The 23,460-nt window shown below is 37.2% G+C and overlaps 1 protein-coding gene across 2 annotated transcripts in view; it reads left to right on the top strand.

The window, feature by feature from the left end:
- DENND5B (DENN domain containing 5B) overlaps window positions 1-23,460 on the top strand; it is a 210,181-nt gene that overhangs the window by 139,865 nt on the left and 46,856 nt on the right. For both annotated transcript variants that reach the window (XM_068560641.1, XM_068560642.1), the window contains 4 exons: window positions 3,808-4,344; window positions 7,009-7,240; window positions 11,628-11,778; window positions 22,414-22,507. In XM_068560641.1, the coding sequence (XP_068416742.1) occupies window positions 3,808-4,344; window positions 7,009-7,240; window positions 11,628-11,778; window positions 22,414-22,507 (1,014 nt within the window). The remainder of the gene's footprint in view (window positions 1-3,807; window positions 4,345-7,008; window positions 7,241-11,627; window positions 11,779-22,413; window positions 22,508-23,460) is intronic.

The following is a 23,460-nucleotide window of genomic DNA, read 5'->3' as shown; positions in this document are numbered from 1 at the left end:
GAGAGTGATGGTGGAAGGATGTAGCACTGGGGATTAGTTGCATAGACTGTACCTCAGTTTCTACCATTCTTGCTCATCTTTACAGTGAACAGTAGACAAAAAAATCTAGGGAAAAACTGAAACAGCATTGCTTTGCTACTTTCTTTTTGTCGTATCTTGCCCTAAAATGTTATGAAAATGTTAAATATGCCTCTCTGGCTTACCCTTATACCAGCTTAACTTCAGCCATTGAGAAACCAGGACTCTTACCAAACATGAAGAGGGCTGCCCTCGACTCACATTCCTGGATACTTCTTCCTCTTGCCTATATTTTTAAGGTTCCACAAAATAGCAATCTCCTTAAGCCTTATTCATTCATTCATCAAATAGTTGTATCATACACTACTAGTGTACAATATACTGGGAGACATCTAGAGAAAAATGTCACCTTTAAGAGGTGATTTCTGATTTCCAAAATAAGACATTTACAAATATCAATAACACAGGCTAAAAAAAAAAGAATAAGAGGAATGAAAGAGCTAAGAATGTATACAGAGGAAATCAAGATGCCTTTAGGATAGGAACATGGGAAGCCTTCATGGCAGAAGAGATCATTAAGCTTCAAGTCTTTGTCCCCTACTTTTGAGGGAATGTTTGTTGTTTTCAATTGGAAGTAATTACATATGAAGGCTTCTGGGCAGTGTTAATCAGTAAAAATATAGAAATATTTAGTTCTAGGGACTTCCCTGTTGGTCCAGTGGTTAAGACTCCGCACTCCCAATGCAGGGAGCCTGGGTTCAATCCCTGGTGGGGGAACTAGATCCCACATGCCGCAACTAAAAGCGCCTGCATGCCACAACGAAGTTCCCGCACGAGGCAACGAGGATTCCGCGGGCTGCAACTAAGACCCGGTGCAGCCAAATAAATAATTAAATTTTTTTTAAAAAGAAATATTTAGTTCTAAAACATCATAAGACTGAGATGTTGAGTATATTTTTCATTCTTGAGCTCTTAAAATTTTTTTTTTAATTTAATGGTATTAAAAGTGAGAAACTGACTTAGAATACTCTATTGTATGGAGTTCTTATCTGTTTTAGAAAAAGGGCTTTTTGGTTTTTCTTCAATAAATTTTCATAACACAAGTTTACATTCCCTATTTCTACTTTGTAATAATCAAAGCCCCAATTCAGGCCCCTGTAAGTCAGCATAGGAGGATGAGAGAGACTCGCGGGAACATGAAGACAGGCCCATAGCTGTGGTGCTGGAACATCCACCTTGCCGCACATTTTTGGCTCAGCAGTGATTACATGAGCATAACAAGCTTTAAAATTTCCCCAAATGTATCATTTTTCTCTTTTCACAGGGGAAGGAGAGGTATAGAAAAGGATAGCAGGAAGGCATTAATGAAGGATACGGTACAAAATGTAAGTGGTGAGAGGTTGCTGGTTAACATTTAGATTAGCAAGTTAGTGAATTTTTTCTTCCGTATTTAAAGATACTGAATCATCCATTTGAATTATGGTGACCTAGTTTCTCCCTTTAAGCCTTACAATATATCCTACTTTCTAGAGACTGTAGAAACATATATAAAGATGTGGATTTAAATAAAGCTGTAATAGCACTACTGTCTTCAGTAAGATGTGACTTCAGCTCTTACTTTATTTAGAGAAAACTGTTGACATTGGAGATGAGGCATAATGGAGAAGAAAAAAATCCCTTAAGCTACCAGGCTGTTTGAGAGTGCATACCTGGAACAGGTGTCAGGAAGTCACCTACCTTCTTGGGCCTCAGTTTCTTCATCTGCAGAATTAAAGGGTTGGATTCAAAGGTTATTTTAGGCTTGAAGAATCACTGTTGATTCTGTTTTTGGATGGTGGAAAATCTTGAGTTTTTATCAATCTTAATTTGGAATTTTGCTATACTTCTTGCTCATCAGTATCTAACATGAAGAACAGGGATCAAACAAAAATAACAGGGACTTACCTGGTGGCGCAGTGGTTAGGAATCTGCCTGCCATTGCAGGGGACACAGGTTCAAGCCCTAGTCCAGGAAGATCCCACATGCGGCGGGGCAACGAAGCCCGTGTGCCACAACTACAGAGCCCATGCACCACAACTACTGAGCCTGTGCTCTAGAGCCCGTAAGCCACAACTACTGAAGCCCGCACGCCTAGAGCCCATGCTCCACAACAAGAGAAACCACCGCAGTGAGAAGCCCGCACACTGCAATGAAGAGTAGCCCCCCCCACTCACCGCAACTAGAGAAAGCCCGGGCGCCACAATGAAGACCCAATGCAGCCAAAAATAAATAAATTAATTAATTTTTTTAAAAAAATTTGACTTTAAAAAAAAAAAAAGGAGAGAATAACAGAGACCTAATTGTTTGCTCTCCTCTTTTCATCTTACCTTGGCATTCAGGATCAGAAGACAGTATGAATTCTCTCCTTGCTGACCTGGGGGCATTGTTGAGGGGCGGGGAGATGGGGAAGCATGAGGTGAGGCTTCCTATTCTGTTTGTTGACTTCACCCCATGCCTTGTGTCCAACTACTAATGCAGTCAGGATCAGTTTTATGTGATGGACTACCTTGCCCTCCTCCTCCTCCCCAGTTTAGGAGCTTAGTTTTCCTTTACTCTGACAACCTTGTTCTGATCAAGAGGGTATGGACAGTAAAGGTAAAATACTGTCTTTGTATATACTGTCATCAAGTACCTGAGGGACAATCCAAATTTTAGGCAGGTACTTAGCCCCTTGAATTTTCTATATCTATTTGAAAGATATTTAAAAGTCTTTCAATTCAAAATCCAGAGTGTAAACAAACTCAAAAAACATTTCCTCTATTTCTGTCTCCTCTTTTCCTCAACGCAAAAATGTTCAAGTCAAGTCTGAGTTACCCAAGGGTTTGTCACTTATCTTTCTCTAGGCACTTGCCTCCACCGCTCTCTGCCTCCTGCTCTTTGTCCAGTGGCTTCTGAAATGGTTTTGCCATGTAAGAGGTTGAAGCTAATTTTAGATAAAGTGAAAATTTGTGGATTTTCTGTGGACTGGATTGCTCTTTGCCAATTTCATTCCATTTTGGGGTACTACAGCTGCTAAATTTTAGCAGTTATTGTTAATTTACATTATAAATGGTGTTAGAGCAGTGGAATGGCATAGAAAGTTCAAGCTCAGTAAGCATTTTATTTAACCCAGTGCCTAATTTATAAGGTACTATGAGTCTGTGTGCTTTTACCTGTCTAAGGAAAGCCTATTCGATGCCATGTATTACAGAGTTATATCCAGATTATAATAAACTGATGAGACCCAGGGGAAATGATTCGTATGTATTAAATATATACTTATATATTCCCTCACATAGGGAAAAATGCTGGCAACAGAGATTTATTTTTAAAGAATAAAATACTCTTAACTCTGAGAAGGTTAACATAAAAGGCAGTGCAACCTTTTCTTTATAATAGTTGATTTTGTTTATGATAGTTGGCAAGAATATTTTAGAACATAAAATTACTATAAAACCTTTGTATTTTTTAATTGATACTTTTAGCATTTTATTAAGTAAAAGTTTTTTAAATTAATTTTTTAATTGAAGTATAGTTGATTTACAATGTTGTGTTAGTTTCTGCTGTACAGCAAAGTGAATCAGCCATACATATACATATATCCACTCTCTTCTAGACTCCATTTCCATATAGGTCATTACAGAGCACTGAATAGAGTTCCCTGTGCTATACAGCAGGTTCTTATTAGTTATCTTTTATATATAATAGTGTGTATATGTCAATCCCAATCTCCCAATTTAAAAACCTTTGTATTTCTTTTTCCTCTTTCAGGCTAATTTGTGTTTTGTGGATATTGACAACCATTTTATTGAGTTGCCTGAAGAATTTCCACAGTTCCCCAATAAAGCAGATTTTATCCAGGAACTCTCTGAAATTCTTCTTCAATTTGGGATCCCTCCTGAGGGCAGCCTACGTTGTAGTGAGAGTGCCACCAAGCTAAAGAATCTGGTTCTGAAAGACTTGGTCAATGACAAGAAGAATGGCAACGTCTCTGCTAATAACATTAGCATGTATGAGTTACTGAAGGGCAACGAAACCATAGCCCGCCTCCAGGCTCTAGCCAAGCGGACTGGTGTGACCGTGGAAAAAATGGACCTCTCTGCCTCTTTGAGTGAAAAAGAAAAAGATTTAAAACTGCAGTGTGAAGAGGCAGAACTAAGGGACTACCAGCTCAACGTACAGCTCCGAGAGGTCTTTGCTAACCGCTTTACACAGATGTTTGCAGATTATGAAGCGTTTGTGATTCAGACTGCCCAGGACATGGAATCTTGGCTGACCAACCGGGAACAGATGCAGAACTTTGACAAAGTAAAAAGAAGCAGAGTTTCCCTTTTTATGGTTCTTAGTGGGCTATACATTACTGATTTTGTTAACTTTTTTAAAATACAGATTTTTCCCCCTCTCCTTTCCCTTTAAGAACTCTTTTTTACCAGTATTTTATACTATATAAAATAATTTCACTGGAAAGTATAAATCAACTAGCTCATTAAGCTGCTCATTGAATTATGTATTTAATTGCCTTTAACCTTATTTTTAACTTTTCTATACTTTGAAGATGTTTGAAATGAAACTTAAATCCCATGTTTTTCAAATCTGTTAATACTATCTCACCTTGTAAGCATTTTATTTACTCATATTTTAGGATCAAGTCTAGTTAAATGAGGCCTATTCCTTTTCTAATAAATCCTTATTCTTATATTTTGTCTTCATCCTGCAATGAAGTCACAACTTGCCCATGTAAAGGTAACAGTTTACTTTCAGAAGGTAAATTTTTATCTCATCTTAGGATCAAAAGAGAGAAAAAGTGAGGTTTTATGAGAAAAATGAGTTTTTATGACTTTAACCCTCTGTTCCTAAGTTTTTGGAAAGGGGAGACAGAAAACGACACTAACTTTTGATTGTCCTGCTGAAATTGAAGCTTCTTTCTAAGGTTTACTATAGAGTATTCTTCTGCCAGTTTTTCTGGACATATCCACCAAATTTTTTTTTCTTCCAGACAAAAGCACTTGGGGGTGTGCATTAACTCTTTCAGGTCACTAGGGTGTAGTTCAGTCCCTTGCCTCTGTGATTGCCGAGGCATGATATTGCTATTAGAATGAGTTATGGCTTTTTGCTAAATAGTATCTTTGTATCATGAAAGACCGCTCAAAGGGGCTAATATGTTCTAAGAGGCTAATCTACAATCTTGGAGCATCTGACAAATAAGAATTAATAAAAAATTTTTGTAAAGGTGGGTGTATAAAAGATTATTTTCTGATTTCATCAGATTTTTTTAGATGAGTTATATAAACCACATTTAACAGTTAATTTCTGATGCACTTTATGTTTGAGAAAACTTCTTTAACAAATTAAGAAGCTTTCACCTCTCCAAATGTATTCTTGCTCTTAGTTTCCGTTCTCATTAAGCTTAACCATTTTTCCACATTTTTTCCTAGCCAGCTTGGAACTAATCTGTGTATACTCATGATTTATCCTTAGAGCAATTCAAATTCTTATCTAAATCGAGCACTGGTACTTTCTTCCTTCTTAATCTTTATGTAGCTTCAAACTATAAATGGAATTCTTTTTATATAACCCCTAGAGAAATGAAAGTTTCATGTTGGATTCCAGAAGGCTTGTAATCATCTCATTTTCACTAGGAAAATTTACAGGGCTATCACATAGTAGTCCTGCAAGCCAAGTCTTTGCTGACTTAAGTGATGTAGCCCACAAGGATCTGAATATCAAAAGCCAGACATTTGGTCCATTTAGGAAAAAAGGCTGTTTGCTCTATGAAAAGTAAAATTGATATTTATCTGTAAAACATCTTTTGAAGAGGTGAACTATTTCTGGAGATGACTGTGAACCTTTATTTGGCTATTTGGATTTGTGTAACTACATCTGAACTATGGAGGCACTTAAATTGAATAAGTGGATTTCTGTAAGGAAGTTTTTCAAAGGCATCCTAAATTTCAGAATTTATTTCCTAAATAAATATGCTAGGAGGAAGCTAGTGAGTATTAAGGAGAGTAACCTTAGGTCAGAACTTATCCTTCCACCTTTCCCCTTCTGGCTTTTGCCACATTGCACCTAATCAAAAGAATGAAAAGCAAAAGCAACCCCACAGCTGAAATAGTAATACACTTCCAAATTTTAGCTAGTGTCAAATTGTGGCCAGAATTCCTCTACACACATGGACCTGAAGAGCCAAAGGAAAAAAATGAACCCTTTGAATTAGAAACCGATTACAATTTACTGAACCATTCCATGCAAGCAGACAAGCTGGTAACAGGAACATGTGGCTGGTTGTACATGTTTTCCAAAGGCTTGGCTAGCTTTGGATGGGGCAGTGCTTTTTTCAGTTGTTAAGGCCCAACCTATTCTTTCAGCACAGGTCTGGATGGAGTTTGATCTTTAACTAATGCTCATCCATCAGTTTTTAACTGTGGGGGCCTAGGAAAACATCCCCGTGAACCAAAGATTTTACCCATAAGCACAAATACCACGTTGTTGGGTTCTTTAAGGTTATTGCTTATGTATATCTTATTATTGTATCGGTTAATCACCTCGATGCCTTATGACTTGGAGGTATTTGGCACAGGCTAGGAATAGAGAGCAGAAGAAATTACAGCTCACTGGGGAAAGGGGTCAAATTTAATGGTAAGTAAAGAGAATGATTGACGATCATGTAGCAACTGATCCACCATCTTTCATTAATGATGCCCTTTTTTCTGCATAATGGTCATGAGGACCAGAATGTAAATCAATTTTGAAAGGTGGGATCAGTGCTAAAGAACTAAGTGACCTAAATTCTATGACTTTAGAAGATAGGAAGAAAAAGTGGAGTTTTAAGGATTTTTAAATTTCAAGCATCAGTCTTGTGTGTTATAAGATTGAAAAGGAATGATCTTAGCAACAGATAATTTTTGGATTTATCATGTAGTATTGAGATGGTCTCTTTGCACTAATAATTGCCTAATTATCTCATTACAGGCTTCCTTTCTGTCTGACCAGCCAGAACCTTACCTGCCATTTCTTTCACGCTTCATTGAAACACAGATGTTTGCCACCTTTATTGATAATAAAATTATGTCTCAGTGGGAAGAGAAAGATCCTTTGCTTCGAGTCTTTGACTCTCGGATTGAGAAGATAAGACTGTATAATGTAAGGGCACCCACCTTGAGGACATCTATATATCAGAAATGCAGCACTTTAAAAGAAGCAGGTACATTTGTTATGCCTTTTAAAATTAACTTAAAATCCATGATCATATCTTTTTACACATCATTGGCCTTATAAACCACAGAATTAATTTTCAATTTTAGACTTCTTGGTTAACCCTTGTACTGTATCAAGAGATGCTTTCTATCGTTTTGTTTCCTTCTGTTTTGTGAGCTAATGTCTGTCCTGTTCCTGCTTGATATTCCTCTTCCCTCAGAAGAGGAACAGCAGTAACAAATTGAATGGAATACAGCTATAAGGTTGCTGTGAAAATGTTAATTTCTGTTTTTCTGCTTATTTTGCCTTTTTGCTTTTTACCTCTTCTCTCTTCATCCAAGGAAAGATAAGTATTAATTTAAAATAGTAAATTTGAGTTGCTGCCTAATTTACGTAACTAAAACAGTATATTTACTTTAGTGGTGCCATTAATTTAAATAGCTTCATTTATTGAAATTAAATCTCTAGATTCTTGTATTCAAATTAGAGGTTCCCAACCCTGACATTAGTTTTTTCTCTCAGAGAATTATGAGTCTTGGCCAATCTTGTCTGGCAGTGTAATATAGTCCATTAAATAAATAATCATATTAACAGTCAGTGTTTACTGAGTACATACTATGTGTTGGACATAATACCAGCTGTTTTACGTGCATTTTGACATTTGATCTTAATAATAAGGGGGTATAGACACATTTTATTGTCTGTTTTATTGCTGTCTTCATCTTACAGTTGAGAAAACTGAGAGGTTAAGTAACTTGCTGTGATTGCATAGCTTGTGGTTGGTAGAGCCCTGATTTGAACCAGAGTTTGACTGATTCTAGCCCCTGGAGTCTCACTACCACATTAGCTGTTCATTCAATAAATAAACATGTAAAATGTACCAGTCCACACAATTTTATACATTTATACCTAGTTCCTAACTCTTTCTTTGCCAAATAAACTGATATCTATCACTTGAGTGCCCCTTCCTTTTATTTCTTCCTCTTCGTGTAGAAGTTATTTGAGAACGTTTTTTTTTTTTCTGGAGCAAAAAGGGGCAGCAAATGTGGATTTTCTTGGCTCTGCCTCTGTTGCTTGCCTTTCTCACTTCATTTTAAATAGATCAAAGTTACAGGAGTGGTGATGCTGTAGTTGTAGCATATTTTAAGGAAAGAAGTATATAAATGATGTCTCTTGTGTAGCCTTAGAGGTTTCTGATGACTCGCTGAAACATCATTCTGTTGTATCCCACTTATGAGGATAGATCCTTGGAGCCCCTTTAGGAAGTGACAATTGTTTCTGTGTTTCTAGAAGTTGAGGGAGTAGAGTGAATGAAATTGTCTATGCCTATTCAGAGAATAGTATGACTTTCAGTGCTTTAATAGCCATGTAAATAGTATAATGCCTTGTTGAGCAAATTTTATTCCTCCCTTCCTGACAGAATTTTTTAAATGAAGTTAAGTGCTGATTGCTGTATTTGTGTGCTTCTAGAAAATCTTTTCAATTAAAATAGATTTTCTATCAGCCTCTCAGAGTTTTATACTCCTACTGTCATTACAGAAATTATATAAACTGTTGAAAATGTACCATTATAGCTTATATATGAAGTCCTTTTATTTTATGATGCTATTAAAAAAGCATTGACAAACAGACAATATGTACCCAAAACCCTTCTTCTTTACTGCTTTTATATTAAAAGAGCTTTAAGAACAACAACAACAACAAAAATGTACCATTACAGATTTAATATATATGAAAAAGAGATTAGGCTAAATTAGGAATAGTCTCCCAGGAACTTAATTTATCAAAGACTTTCTTAAAAAGTAAAAGGAGGGCTTCCCTTGTGGCGCAGTGGTTAAGAATCCACCTGCCAATGCAGGGGACACGGGTTTGAACCCTGGTCCGGGAAGATCCCACATGCCGCGGAGCAACTAAGCCTGTGCACCACAACTACTGAGCCTGTGCTCTAGAGGCCACGAGCCACAACTACTGAGCCCACGTGCCACAACTACTGAAGCCCACGTGCCTAGAGCCCGTGCTCCACAACAAGAGAAGCCCGCGCACCACAACGAAGAGTAGTCCCCACTCGCTGCAACTAGAGAAAGCCCGTGCGCAGCAACGAAGACCCAATGCAGCCAAAGATAAAAATAAAAATGAATAAATAAATTTATTTTTAAAAAAAGTAAAGGGAGGCAGTCAGCTGTAAGTATGTCTGTCTCACAAATGGTGCAGATATTTCTTTTATCAGGTAAAATTGTCTCCTCCCCACCCTCACCCACAGCAGAAACTAGAGAGACTAGGATTCTTTTGTTGACATTGGATTTTATTGTGTATCTTGGTTTTTTTTTTTGTCCTTTGTCGTTTTGCTTTTGTTTCTGTTTTGCCTCTAACTAAAAAGAATTTTGATTTGCAGGTGAACTCTTTAGGCAGAGGCTATCTGCTGCTGATATTGTGGCACCAGAACCTCATGATTTCTGTGCAGAAAGACACCAAGTTGCTAGTAACGCAGAGTTTTCTTATTCCTTACTGATCACAGAAAATGAGTTTTGGCACAAACCCTTGAAAGTCTAACAACAGCCCCATGATCTCTCGAAGCAGGCATTTAATAATTTCTGAATGTTCAGTATTCACTGATGATATAATCACTGAAAAGTAGCATTGCATTATGCTCCCTATGGCAATCTTATGAACCCTAGAATAATTCATTGTGAATCATGATTTTTGTTTTTACAGAGCTTCCTAACTAAAGGAGAATAACTCAATATCAGATGGATTTTTTTCTGTCATTTTAAATCCAATGGAAAAACTGAAGCTACTTTTCCTTTTTTCCTTTTGTGAGAACAGAAGCACTTTTTGGCAGAGATGGAATTCTGTAGTATTTCATGGAACATAAAATTGTCAGGGACTTCAGAGAATTCCATGCCATGAATCTAAGCATTATTTCTCTAACCATCTGTTAATTGTGTTTTATAAATATTAGGAAACATTAAGAGTATAGATACAGTTGTGGAGAGTCAGGGGGCATCATTGAAAATTAAATATCATTTCACATTAAAACATGACATCCTTTTGCCCAGCCTAGAACATATGGACTGTGTTTCACGAGAAGTTACAAGTTACACATTAAAAATAAAATGAAATTCAAAAAGTTGTGGATAAATTCATATGAGTTATAAAGAAAAATTAGGGAAGCTTAAAACAGATATCTAACATTTTGAAGTTTAGGGTAATAATGCCTTCTGCACACGTGCCTTAATGCTGCAAATGCAAACACCTGGCTGGGAGGCATTGATCTCACATAAGATGGTCTTAAGCAGGTCCATTTGACAAGAGTGGAATGTGTCATGGACAGACCCATCCCCGTCCAAAACAGAAATTTTTCTAGAGTATATATGGGGAAGAACCAGCAATACTCAATCTGCTGGTATTGAATGGGGCAAAATAAACTGATTCTATGAAATATTTGTAAAAATACCTTTTTACTTCTCTCAAATCCCAAGATTGGCATTTCCCATGGTGTGTTCTGTTTATCACACAACCACACTTACTGCTTGTTCTCCTTGCAGTAGTCTCTAGGCAAGGGATGGGAGACCTAATCTTACTTCACAAGTATTATATCTTTTCTTGAAAATTCAGTTGATAAAAGCATTTAAGATCAGATTTTTTTACCAGAAAAATAGTTCACTGTTTCCTGGGCCTTTGAAACATCTCTCAACTTTATGTGGTTTTAAAATAGAAATGTTGAGTAATTCCTATCTTTTAACTCTGGCCTATTTTATTCTTCAAAAGGCAGTTTCTTATCCCCTGGACATTTTCTAAATGCCTGCTTATTTTATTTTTCTCTGCATTATACCTTTTGATCTAATAAACACTCCTGAATGACTCCTACTAATGAGAATGTGTTGCTAAAAGTGAGGTAATAAACTTTACACAGTTCCTTGTTTTTACAAATGGAGAAGCATGAATATTTAATGGATCTTTGCACAAAGAAATAAAGTAACATAAGGCTACAGTGCTTGCTTTTTTCTTCCCTTTACTTGTCTTTCAGCTCAAGGAAAATATTTTATTTGCCATCATTTTCTTTAATGTTGTACTTAGAACCATATTTTCATTAAGAATATTGAATTTCCCACTTAAGGGAAACTGTTTCAATACTAAATTATAGATTTTTTTTTAACCCCTCTGCCCTGCTTTTGACAGATGCAGAATATAGTATGAAAATTAATTATCTAGTATTTACTTAAAACTAACCTTTTTATACTTAACATTATACTGATTTCTGAAGAGCTTTTGTAAAATCTATTTCAGACTATCAGAAAGGTTGAGTTTCTTATCACTGCATGAATGGAGGAAGCATTATTTTTTAAAGTTTAGCCAATGAAATGTCTCTAATATGTTATGAATTTAATTTATAGCCCAATCAATTGAGCAACGACTGATGAAAATGGATCACACTGCAATCCACCCACATCTACTTGATATGAAAATTGGTCAAGGCAAATATGAGCAAGGGTTCTTTCCAAAGTTACAGTCTGATGTCTTGGCAACAGGACCAGCTAATAACAAGTAAGCATGTTCTTCACTTGAGTAGTTGGTTGAAGGAGTGAATGAAGGGTGCAGTGCTGTAATGGGGAATGCTTAACTATTAAACATTTTATCAGTCATTACTTTTTCAAAGACCAAATTAATCTGCTTGAAATATGAATTGACACTCAATGAGTATTTGACTTTTAATTCCATCATGTAAGAAAATCCGAAGACTAGATATTTTTCTCTTGTTGAAGTAATGTGCACTTGGGAATAGTTTCATTTTAAATGACTGTTTTAAATATAATGCTAATACTGTCTAACGGAATTAGAAAAGTTATGCCTTCACTGTCTGTATTAGTTTCCTAGGACTGCTGTAACAAAGTACTGCAAACTTGGTGGCTTAAAATGAGAGAAATTTATTCTTTCATAGTTCTGGAAGCTAGAAGTCCAAAATCAAGGTATTGGCAGTGCCATGCTGGCTCTAAGGCCTGTAGGAAAGGACCCTTCCTTGCCCCTTCCCACTTCTGGTAGCCCCAGGCATTGTTTGGCTTACAGGAACATAACTCAGTCTCTGCCTCCTCTTCACATGGCTACCATCCCTCTGTGTCTGCTCTCCTCTTGTAAGGACACCAGTTATGTTGGATTAGGGCCCACCCTAAATGCCCTTATCTTAACTTGATTACATGTGCAAAGACCCTCTTTCCAAATAAGGTAACATCCACAGGTGCTGGGATTAAGACTTCAGCATATCTTGGGGCTTCCCTGGTGGCTCAGTGGTTAAGAATCCACCTGCCAATGCAGGGGACACTGGTTCAAGCCCTGGTCCGGGAAGATCCCACATGCCGCAGAGTAGCTAAGCCCGTGCACCAGAACTACGGAGCCTGTGCTCTAGAGCTCATGAGCCACAACTACTGAGCCCACGTGCCACAGCTACTGAAGCCTGCGTGCCTAGAGCCCGTGCTCCGCAACAAGAGAGCCACCACAATGAGAAGCCCGCGCACCGCAATGAAGAGTAGCTCCCGCTTGCCGCAACTAGAGAAAGCCCGCACGCAGGAATGAAGACCCAACGCAGCCAAAATAAATAAATAAGTTAATTAATTAATTAATTAGGAAAAAAAAGACTTCAGCATATCCTTTAGGGAGACACAATTCAACCCATGACACCATTTTGTACTTTTAAGTATCAAGTGCAGAAATTACAAAACAACCAAAAATAAAGGTAAACCATATCGTTTTTTATGGTAGATGATTCCACTCAGAAAATATCTGAATATGGTTAGAATTGAAAAGAGTTATTTGGATTTAGGGGAAGTCTTGATTTTAGTTGAACACAAGAATGTAATAAAGAAGGATTTTACAAGAAAAGAACTCAAAGGAGAGTATTAATAGGGAATATGGTAAGTTGGAAAGAAGCCTTTGAATTGGAAATCAGCAGTTCTGGAATTTAGTTCATTCCTGACCACTAACCAGCTTAGGATCCTTGGACAATTTGGAATCACTTGCCCCTTTTCTCATTTAAAAACACTCTAACATTCTGTAACATCTGTGATTTTATTAAAGAGGCTCAGAGAAGGAAAGGGAGGAGCCAGGCAGTGGCCAACAAATGAGATAGAAGACTGTGGTAGAGATTGAGTGTATAAAATGGAAGTGGCGTTGAGCCACCAGAATTGTCAGAAGGCAAGTAGAGAATCAGTGAGGGGAATAAGACAGGTGGAATTATGCCTTTTAACCTAAATGGCCCAATCCAAATAATAATATGCAAGTTCTTGAAAGATGGCTTTAAAGTATGATGTTTCTGTCTAACATATGATCTGCTGAGCTACATGTTGGGGAAGTTTTGGTACTTACCTCTTTATTTCCCGTGATGATTGTCATGATTTTATTGGTCAGGAAAAAAGAAAACTTAGTAAATTATCTTTATTATATGTGATGGTAATGCTTGGTTTCATTTATTAAACACTATACTAAGCTAAGTATTGTGCTACTTGGAGTTTCTTGGGATGCATATATATGTGGTAATATTTGCATATCTTGTGTTTGTATAGTTACTGTCCTATTTTTAATAACCTGAAGGAATGAAACCCTTACCATTTTCCCAGCTAAAGGTGTTCCTTTAAATGTGTTTCTGAAATGTGTCAAAATTACTAATTCATTTAGGTCTACACGTGAGAAAACTACAGTGATAGCAAACACATCAAAGGAAAAAAGATGGTGTGTTATGAATTAAGGAAAACAGTTACAGTACTATATGCATTGCTGTTTCCTTTGCTTTCAGTCTAGTACTGGCATACCTCAGAGATACTATGGTTTTGATTCCAGACCACCACAGTAAAGTGAATATCACAATAAAGCAAGAAGTTTTTGGTTTCCCAGTGCATATAAAAGTTACGTTTATGCTATACTGTTATCTATTAAGTGTAGAATAACATTATGTCTATTTTTTTTACATATACGTATCTTAAAATACTTTATTGCTAAAAAACGCTAGCCGTCATCTGACAACACAGGGTTGCCACAAACTTTCAATCTGTAAAAAATGCAGTATCTTTGAAGTGCAATAAAATGAGGTATGCTTGTGTGTATCATTATAAATATCTGCCCCCTTTGAGATCTCAGTCAAAAAATTTGAAAATTTTCATCACTGCTTCACTTAAGGTAATTATCCTTCCTTGTAACCCATTTTTTCTGCTTTCGGAAAGCATTATCTTTCCTGCCAGTGGAGCCTTCTCCATGTCAAGAGAGTGTTGGTTGTGGAGATGCTGCTGATAATAGCTAATATTATTAAGCCAGTCTGCACTAGCGTCTCTTCTGACTGCATTAAGTACATTAGCTCATTGATCCTTATTACAAACATATCCCTACATATAAAGCCTCTATTGCTTTACCCATTTTATGATTGAATCTCAGAGACAGTCAACAACTTGCTTCAAGATCACATAGTAGGAAGTGGTGAAACTAGGATTCAAACCTAGGTCTGCTGATTCAGGGGCCCAAGCACTTAACCATTGTACTGCGTATACTGCCTGGCTCTGTTACTCTAATATAAAGGTGACGTGTGCCTTTTGTTACTTCTGGAGTTGGATGTTTTGCTTTGGTAGCCCCCAAGAAATTTTGAATCGCCTAAAATATTGAACGTAAGGGAGTTTAGCAACAGTCTGTCATACCAGCCTAATGGTCTTTCAGAATGAAAGAGCCCTCAGATGCCTCACTTCTGCCTCACACTGGGCTCTGTTAAGAGGGGTGGACCCAAAAGAAGATAGGATAATAATTTGGGAAGCAAGATACATTCTCAGGCGCCATCTTGCCTCATGAAGAGCTACATTAAGAAAAGATTGAGATCAAATAGCCTAACCCTGAAGTTGTGTCATCGTTATATGTTGGTAAGAGTACACTTCTGGGTTAGTGGCAGAGTTAGGGTTAGAACCCAGGTCTCCTTATTCCTGGCACCATGTTCATGGTGTCTCATTCATAAAAGCTGTGGAAAGGTCTGGAAAATCTTCAGTACCAGCATTCTTTTACATATTTGGAAAAGGATCACTATGCAGTAAAGTGAAAGAATTGTGGATTTTTAAAAAGCTTTATTTGGACTTCCCTGGTGGCATAGTGGTTAAGAATCTGCCTGCCAATGCAGGGGACACAGGTTCGAGCCCTGGTCCGGGAAGATCCCACATGCCGCGGAGCAACTAAGCCCGTGCGCCACAACTACTGAGCCTGCGCTCTAGAGCCTGCGAGCCACAACTACTGAAGCCCACGCACCACAACTACTGAAGCCCACCCGCCTAGAGCCCGTTCTCCACAACAAGAGAAGCCACCGCAATGAGAAGCCCGTGCACCGCAACGAAGAGTAGCCCCCCCTTGCCGCAACTAGAGAAAGCCCGCGCACAACAACGAAGAACCAACGCAGCCAAAAATAAATAAATAAAATTAAAAAAAGAAAAAAAGCTTTATTTGATTGAACTCTTTTATTTAAATAGGTTGTTTGAACTTTAATGAAGACTGTAAAGGAGGATGATTCACTAGAAAGGTGGCCCCTCCTGTAGAAACGCAAGCGTTTATGCTAAAGTCTTGGGTAGGAAGGCTGTAGAGAGAATTTAATATGCTGCTTACAAGATGGAAGTAAATAGCTAATGACTGAAAATTTTACCTTACTTACCTTAGTTAATTTACAGGGTTTCACCTTCTAGTGAAGAGCTATCCCTGCTTTTATAAACACTGAACTTAAAATGTGCTAAGAGATGTTGACCATTATGGGGATTCAGACTTTACAAATGATTGTACTGGATACAATGTTCTATTTTTCAGAAGTGAATGACTAGTCATCAGTTTATTCATTTTTTTCTTATGTTTATAAATTATCCTAATTTTTTGAATCAATTTGATATGAGTAGACTATTAATTTAAATGGTTTTTATTTCCTTTTGGTAGCATTAGAGTGCTCATTCATTCATTTGGCAAATATTTATCGAACCCCCTACTATATGTGAGACACTGTCCTGTTCATTGGGAGTTTAGCAATGAACAAAATAACAAAAATCCCTGCTTTCAACATGAGGACGCAAACAAAAAAACCTACTATGTAAAATAAGTAACCTGTCAGAAAGCGGTAAGGTTTGTGAAGAAAAATACAGGAAAGGAAAGGAAGTAAGGAGTGCTTAGAAGGGAAGATTTCAATTTTCAAATCTTATTGCCATATTTTATTGCTTTTAATCTTATATATAGTCTCCCCATTTCCACACAGAGCCCCAAGCATTACATTTTCAGCTAGATTGTAGTCTGAAAGAGAATAGATGTCAGAACTAATTACAGGGTAAAGGGATTTGTAACTGTGCCTGTACAAATGGTTGATCAACTGTAAGAATTTCATACACTACTTACAAAGCAAAAGCAAATAAGCAGTCTTTAGTATTTCAGCAAATGTGGTCATCTTTGGTAAAATTATGCTTAGAAATGAGGTTTAATAATGCAAAGAATAAATTAATTAACAAGACCAGGAATATGTGGACTTCATAGTAATTTTCTTAAGCAGATGCTCATTTCCCTGTTTTGAAAATAAAATTAAACTGGGCATTTTGTCTCACAGAGTGAGATGCTAGTTATATCCTGTAAATTAATATTTGTCCTTATCTTTTATGCTTTTCCACTTTGCCTGCCAGGAGAAATGTTCATCCATGTGTATTCTGCTCATTATATAAGTTTATTAGCTGGTGTTTATAATCTATTTCATATTTTTACTATTTATTTGAACCACCTTGCCCAGTAACCCTAATTTTTTAAATCCCTGAACAAATTTTACTGTCTTACACTGACTGTTTTTTGCTACAAGGCTGTTTACAAGGCCTCCAGGTCTTTGTACATTGTGTTACTTATATTTTAGTCTTCCTCTTTATTTATTATATAAGTTCATCAGCTGGTATTTATATTTTGCTTCAGATCTGTTAAAAAAATATTCATGACACTTGTTGAAGATGGTAAGACAGACTTTATTCACGGCGGAGGGACACCTTTATTCAAGGTGTAGGGACCACCACAATTGGGTCTTGCAGTGGAGATGGAGATTAGAGGCTTCTCTGAATACTGCATGGACAAGTGGGAATTTATCACCAAGGAGCAGAGTGGAGGTCAGCGGATAGAAAATTACTAAGACGAAACATCATGGGTGTGGGGGATTCCGACTAAACTGACCTAACAGGATTCTTGTGGAAGGCAGGCCTAGGTGATTAAACATCACCTGGGGAATGGTGGAGAATTCAGAACATGATCAGATATCCAGAATGATCATATAATGAGAGGGGAGATGGCTTCTGCTAAACTGACTTAGCTAGGTTCTTGCTAAAACTGGATTTTACAAAGAAATGCACAAATGGGCTTAGGAAAGGTTAGGAGTCTGACTAAAGTTTGGTCAAGCAGAGAATCTTTGTCAGTGTCTTGATATGCTTTTTTTCTGGATCTTCCTTTTCAGTCACCCAATTCTCTTTGTATCCTTTTTACAGTCTTTTTTTTTTTTTTTTTTTTAAAGAACCAGATTTTTTTGGTTTTATTGATTAATTCTGTTTTGGGGGAGTGAGTGGGGCAGTATGATCTATTCCAATGATTTCTATCCTACTTTATTCCTTCTACTTTCCTCAGGTTTTATTGTTCCTTTATTAGCTTTTTTTTTTTAATATAAATTTATTTTATTTATTTATTTATTTTTGTCTGTGTTTGGTCTTCGTTTCTGTGCGAGGGCCCTCTCCAGTTGCGGCAAGCGGGGGCCGCTCTTCATCGCGGTGCGCAGGCCTCTCACTATCGCGGCCTCTCTTGTTGCGGAGCACAGGTTCCAGACGCGCAGGCTCAGTAGTTGTGGCTCACGGGCCTAGCTGCTCCGTGGCATGTGGGATCCTCCCAGACCAGGGCTCGAACCCGTGTCCCCCGCATTAGCAGGCAGATTCTCAACCACTGCGCCACCAGGGAAGCCCCCCTTTTTACAGTCTTTTATTGATCTTTTGCTTTAGGGACATTTCCAAGAATTCTACTTCAAAGATCTGTCACTAGATCTTTGTACCTTTTTTTTCCCGCTCTAAACCTATTCTTTAAAAAAAAAAAACACAACACTATTTTAAGAAGGGTTACCTTCCTTTGCTACCATCTTTATCATAATTATTCAGTGTTCCTCTAAATAGCAGACTGAAATGAGATGATTCGTCAGTTTGAAACCAAAGCCATGCATAAATTATTTAAGAAGCAACAAAAGAAGCAGCATTCTCATTTTAAGCTTTTTGTAAATAGGATACTTCATTAATAAGAAAATTTTAAATTGTGAATTGTCATTAATGCAGTATGACTTTCGCTGAATGGCAAAAGTATAAATTCATTTCTTAACTCGTGTATAGCTCTGTGCTATCAGGGATATACTCAAGAGTAAATATTTCTAGAGTAGTACAATGAATACAGTCATGGGGATGATAAGTCAAGACCTGAGAAATCTTCTTAAATAGTTTGATATATGAAGAAAACATAGGCAGAACACTCTTTGACATAAATCGTAGCAATATTTTTTGGATCTGTCTCCTAAAGCAAAGGAAATAAAAGCAAAAATAAACAAATAAGACCTAATTAAACTTAAAAACTTTTGCATAGCAAAGGAGACCATCAACAAAACCAAAAGACAACCTACTGAATGGGAGAAAATATTTGCAAATGATATGACCAATAAGGAATTAATATCCAACATAAATAAACAGCTCATACAACTCAACATCAAAAAAACAAACAACCCAATTAAAAAATGGGCAGAAGACCTGAATAGACATTTTTCCAGAGAAGACATACACAGATGGCCAACAGACACAGGAAAGATGCTCAACATCATTAATCATCAAAGAAGTGCAAATTAAAACCAGAGAAGTATCAGTTCACACCTGTCAAAATGGCTGTTATCAAGAGGACCACAAATAACAAATGTTGGTGAGGATGTGGAGAAAATGGAACCCTCATACACTATTGGTGGGAACGTAATCAGTGAGGTCACTAAGGAAAACAGTATGGAGGTTTCTTAAAAAACTAAAAATAGAACTATTTTATAGTTCTATTGCTATATTTTATAGCATTTCCACTTCTGGGTATTTACCTGAAAAAACAGAAAACACTAATTCGAAAAGATACATGTACCCCAATGTTCATAGCAGCATTATTTATAATTGCCAAGATATGAAAGCAACCTAAGCGTCCATCAACAGATGAATGGATAAAGAAGATGTGATGTGTGTGTATATATATATATATATACACACACACACACACACATACATATATACACACAATGGAATATTACTCAGCCATAAAAAAGAATGAAAATTTGCAATTTGCAACAACATGGATGGACATGGAGGGTATTATGCTAAGTGAAATAAGTCAGAGAAAGACAAATAGTGATATCACTTATATGTGGAATCTAAAAAGTAAAACAAATTAGTGAACATAACAAAACAGAAACAGATTCACAGATACAGAGAACAAACTAGTGGTTACCAGTGGGGAGAGCGAAGCGGGGAGGGACAAGATAGGAGGAGGGAATTAAGAAGTACAAACTACTATGCATGAAATAAATATGCTACAAGGATAATACTGTACAACACAGGAAATGTAGCCAATATTTTATAATAACTGTAAATGGAATATAACCTTTAAAAATTGTGACTCACTTTGGGACTTCCCTGGTGGTCCAGTGGCTAAGAATCTGCCTTCCTGTTCAGGGGACACTGGTTCAATCCCTGGTCGGGAAACTAAGATCCCACATGCCGCAGGGCAACTAAGCCCGCGCGCCACAACTAGAGAGAAGCACACACGCCACAATGAAAGATCCCGCATGCCACAACTAAGACCCGATGCAAACAAAAATAAATAAATAAAAGTTTGTGTTTTTTTAAATTATTTATTTATTTATTTATTTTTGGCTGTGTTGGGTCTTCGTTTCTGTGTGAGGGCTTTCTCCAGTTGCGGCGAGCGGGGGCCACTCTTCATCGCGGTGCGCGGGCCTCTCACTGTCGCGACCTCTCCCGTTGCGGAGCACAGGCTCCAGACGCGCAGGCTCAGTAGTTGTGGCTCATACGGGCTTAGTTGCTCCGCAGCATGTGGGATCTTCGCAGACCAGGGCTCGAACCCGTGTCCTCTGCATTGGCAGGCAGATTCTTAACCACTGCGCCACCAGGAAGCCCTAAATAAAAGCTTTTAACTAAAAAAAAAAAAAAAAAAAATTGTGAATCACTTTGTTGTATACCTAAAATTTGTATAATATTGTATATCAACTATACCTCAATACAAAATTAATTGTAAATAAAAATAAAACCACCTATAATGCCATCGCCATGAGATGTTAACATTTGGTTTTATGCCCTTCCATTGCATGGATCCTGATATGTGTGCATGTCCGTACTTACTTTGTTTTGTTTTTTACAAAAGTAGAAAATGCTTACACAATGTTGTATCCTGCTTTTTCATTCATTATTGTATCATGAGTACTCTCCCATATTATTGATATTCCTAGTAACTTAATTTTTTTAAATGACTATATGACGTTTCATATATAGCACCTCCTACTGTTGAACATTTGGGTTGCTTTGAGCACATTTACTTGATTCTAAGTAACTGTTGGTTGTAAGATCTGCTATTAATTCAAAAGCTTTTTGGAAAAATTATACTTTAAACATGTATATGATGTAGAAGATTCATCCTAGTTTCAGGAACATTTAAAAGCCAAAATGTGAGTCTTAGAATAATGGAAACACAGAATTGGTTACTGCATATATGCTGTGATGAACGTCTATAAACCTAAATATTAGACTGTGTCTCTGATTACATTTATTTAGGGTACATTTATAGAAGGGGCAGGTGATGTAGTTGACTCTGCAAATAAAATGGCTGAAAGACATGATACCAACCCTTCAAGCGTTTATAGTAGAGAGGATTGTATAGAAAATAGAGATAAGTAATTATAACACACTGTGATAAATACTACAATTGGAGAGTATAAGACGGGTAGCTAATTTAGATTTGGAGGAACCATAGAAGACTTTCTGTGTAGCATCTAAAGCTGTCTGATAGATGAATAGAAGTTGGGAGAAAACTTCATCTTCAAAGGCTCAAAGGTGAGAGAGCTTATCCCATTGGAAGCACTGAGGTAGTTGAAGACAACTGGAGTTTTAAGGTAGAAAGGGTGATCAGCAGAGAGTTTAAGTAAGCTAAGAATTGAAAAATAGCCATTGGATTGGCAGTGAGGGCTATAAATGGCTTCAAGAGCATTTTCAGGGGAAGAAGCTGATTTGAGATGAACAAAATATCCAAAGATAAATAAGTAGAGGCCTTACACCTAAACTTTTCTTAAGAATGTTTACATGAGAAGAGTGAAGAAACAGATTTAAATGTAACTATAGAATGTCGAGAGAGACCAGCATACTTGTAAGCTGAAGGGCAATACTCAGTTGAGAGAGAAAAATTGGAGATATGGCACAGGAGGTTTCTAATGGAGCACATTGGAGAAGGCAAGAGAGAACTGGTCAGGGATCCTGGTGGAAGCAATAGTTGTGGCCAATATACATTATACTTTGGGATTAGAAGAAAGATGAGGGGTTTGTGTGTGTGCATCATTGAAGTAGAGGGTAGGAAGAGGGAGGCAAGGCTGGGTCATCAGTTGAGTGGAGGCACTTGAGGATAAAGTGAGAGGTTTGGGAATGGGGAGCAGGGGAATGTTGATAAAGGGCAGGTAAAGTGATTCATGGTAGTCATGAGGGAAATCAATAACTAATTTGCATGGATATTTTAAAAGGAAGTGAGAGGGTAGTAGTCTCTATCCAGGTTTGGGGTTCTGTTGGGCAGGTAAGGTGGAAAAGAGAGGATCATTACAGCTACTGTGCATTTTTTAACGTCTGTTTCAACAAAGCATTGATTGTGGTGACGATTGCATATCTCTATGAATATACTAAAAACCATTGAATTGGATACTTTAAATGGGTGAATTGTATGTATCTAAATTACATCTCAATAAAGCTGCTATATATGTTTAAAAAGAATTGATTGAAAAATAAGTATCGTTGGTCTTTGGTTTTCAACAGTACATTCTTTCTATTTTAAAGACAAGTGATCACATTTTTTTTTTGTTTGGTTGTTTCTTTTAACCTACCCCTTCTGTTCTTTCAGTCGCTGGGTAAGTCGGAGCGCCACTGCACAACGCCGGAAAGACCGCCTTCGCCAACATTCCGAGCACGTTGGGCTGGACAACGACCTGAGGGAGGTATGTGGGCTGCCTTCCCGGGATGCCTTGATGCAAGAGCTGTGAACTAGGCCTACTTAGCCCAGCAGGTGTCATTGTGTAGGTTCTTTCGTGTTCTTCTAAAAGAATCGTTCAATTATGTTTTAAAATAGTAATCCTTTTATACTGACATAGCTGAAAACACCTTTTTTTTCCATTTTTTGTAATTTTAATACATCTAAAATAAGGCTGTAAAACAAGTCTCCCTGTGTACCACATCAAGTAAAGGTTAAGCTTAGGATAAATTTTTGGTCAGTATGTCTCCCACAGGGAAAAAAGGTATAAGAGCATAGACTTTCTAAGTTTCAAGCATAATTTAAACTTAATAAGTAAAGATATATTTGCCTGTGCTTTGTCCTTGGCTTGCTGACACCATTTTTAGGAGTGTTTTAAAATTATTTTAAATTGAGATCCTTATGCTTTATTTGTACTACTTGAAAATAAAACGGTAATTACACATTTGAATAATGATAAGTAAGTTTTTATTTTTTCTTGTGATCAAAAGAATATTTAGTTAGAAGATCTGTTAACTATTTTCTAAACTCAGATGGGTAGAAATAAAGCAGAAAACAGCATTCCAAATACATATATATTGCTCTTTGTTGATGTGTTCATATATATACATATGATTTTAAACATTTTCTTAAGAACTGAAGCATAGCCTGTCTACTGCTTTTCTTTTGTGCTGCTGTATTTCTTCTCTCCCTTCCCTTCTGCTGTGACTTTATCATATGCATGCTTGTTTTGCTGTCTCTTTCTCCCTATCCTTTTCTTTTTTGCTTTTCTGTCATTGGCACTTCTCCATCCTCTTAGCCTTCCGGGGAACTTGTGGTCTGTCAGAACTCCATGGCATTCTGGGAGTGGGATCAGGGTCCACCTCCTCCTGCACGACTTCCTAAAAAATCCTTCTCTGAGTGCTGCCTGGTATGTTCTTT

The sequence above is a fragment of the Eschrichtius robustus genome, chromosome 13, assembly GCF_028021215.1.
Source record: "Eschrichtius robustus isolate mEscRob2 chromosome 13, mEscRob2.pri, whole genome shotgun sequence".
In the NCBI taxonomy this organism is placed as follows: Eukaryota; Metazoa; Chordata; class Mammalia; order Artiodactyla; family Eschrichtiidae; genus Eschrichtius; species Eschrichtius robustus.
This window is presented reverse-complemented; position numbering and strand designations above follow the sequence as displayed.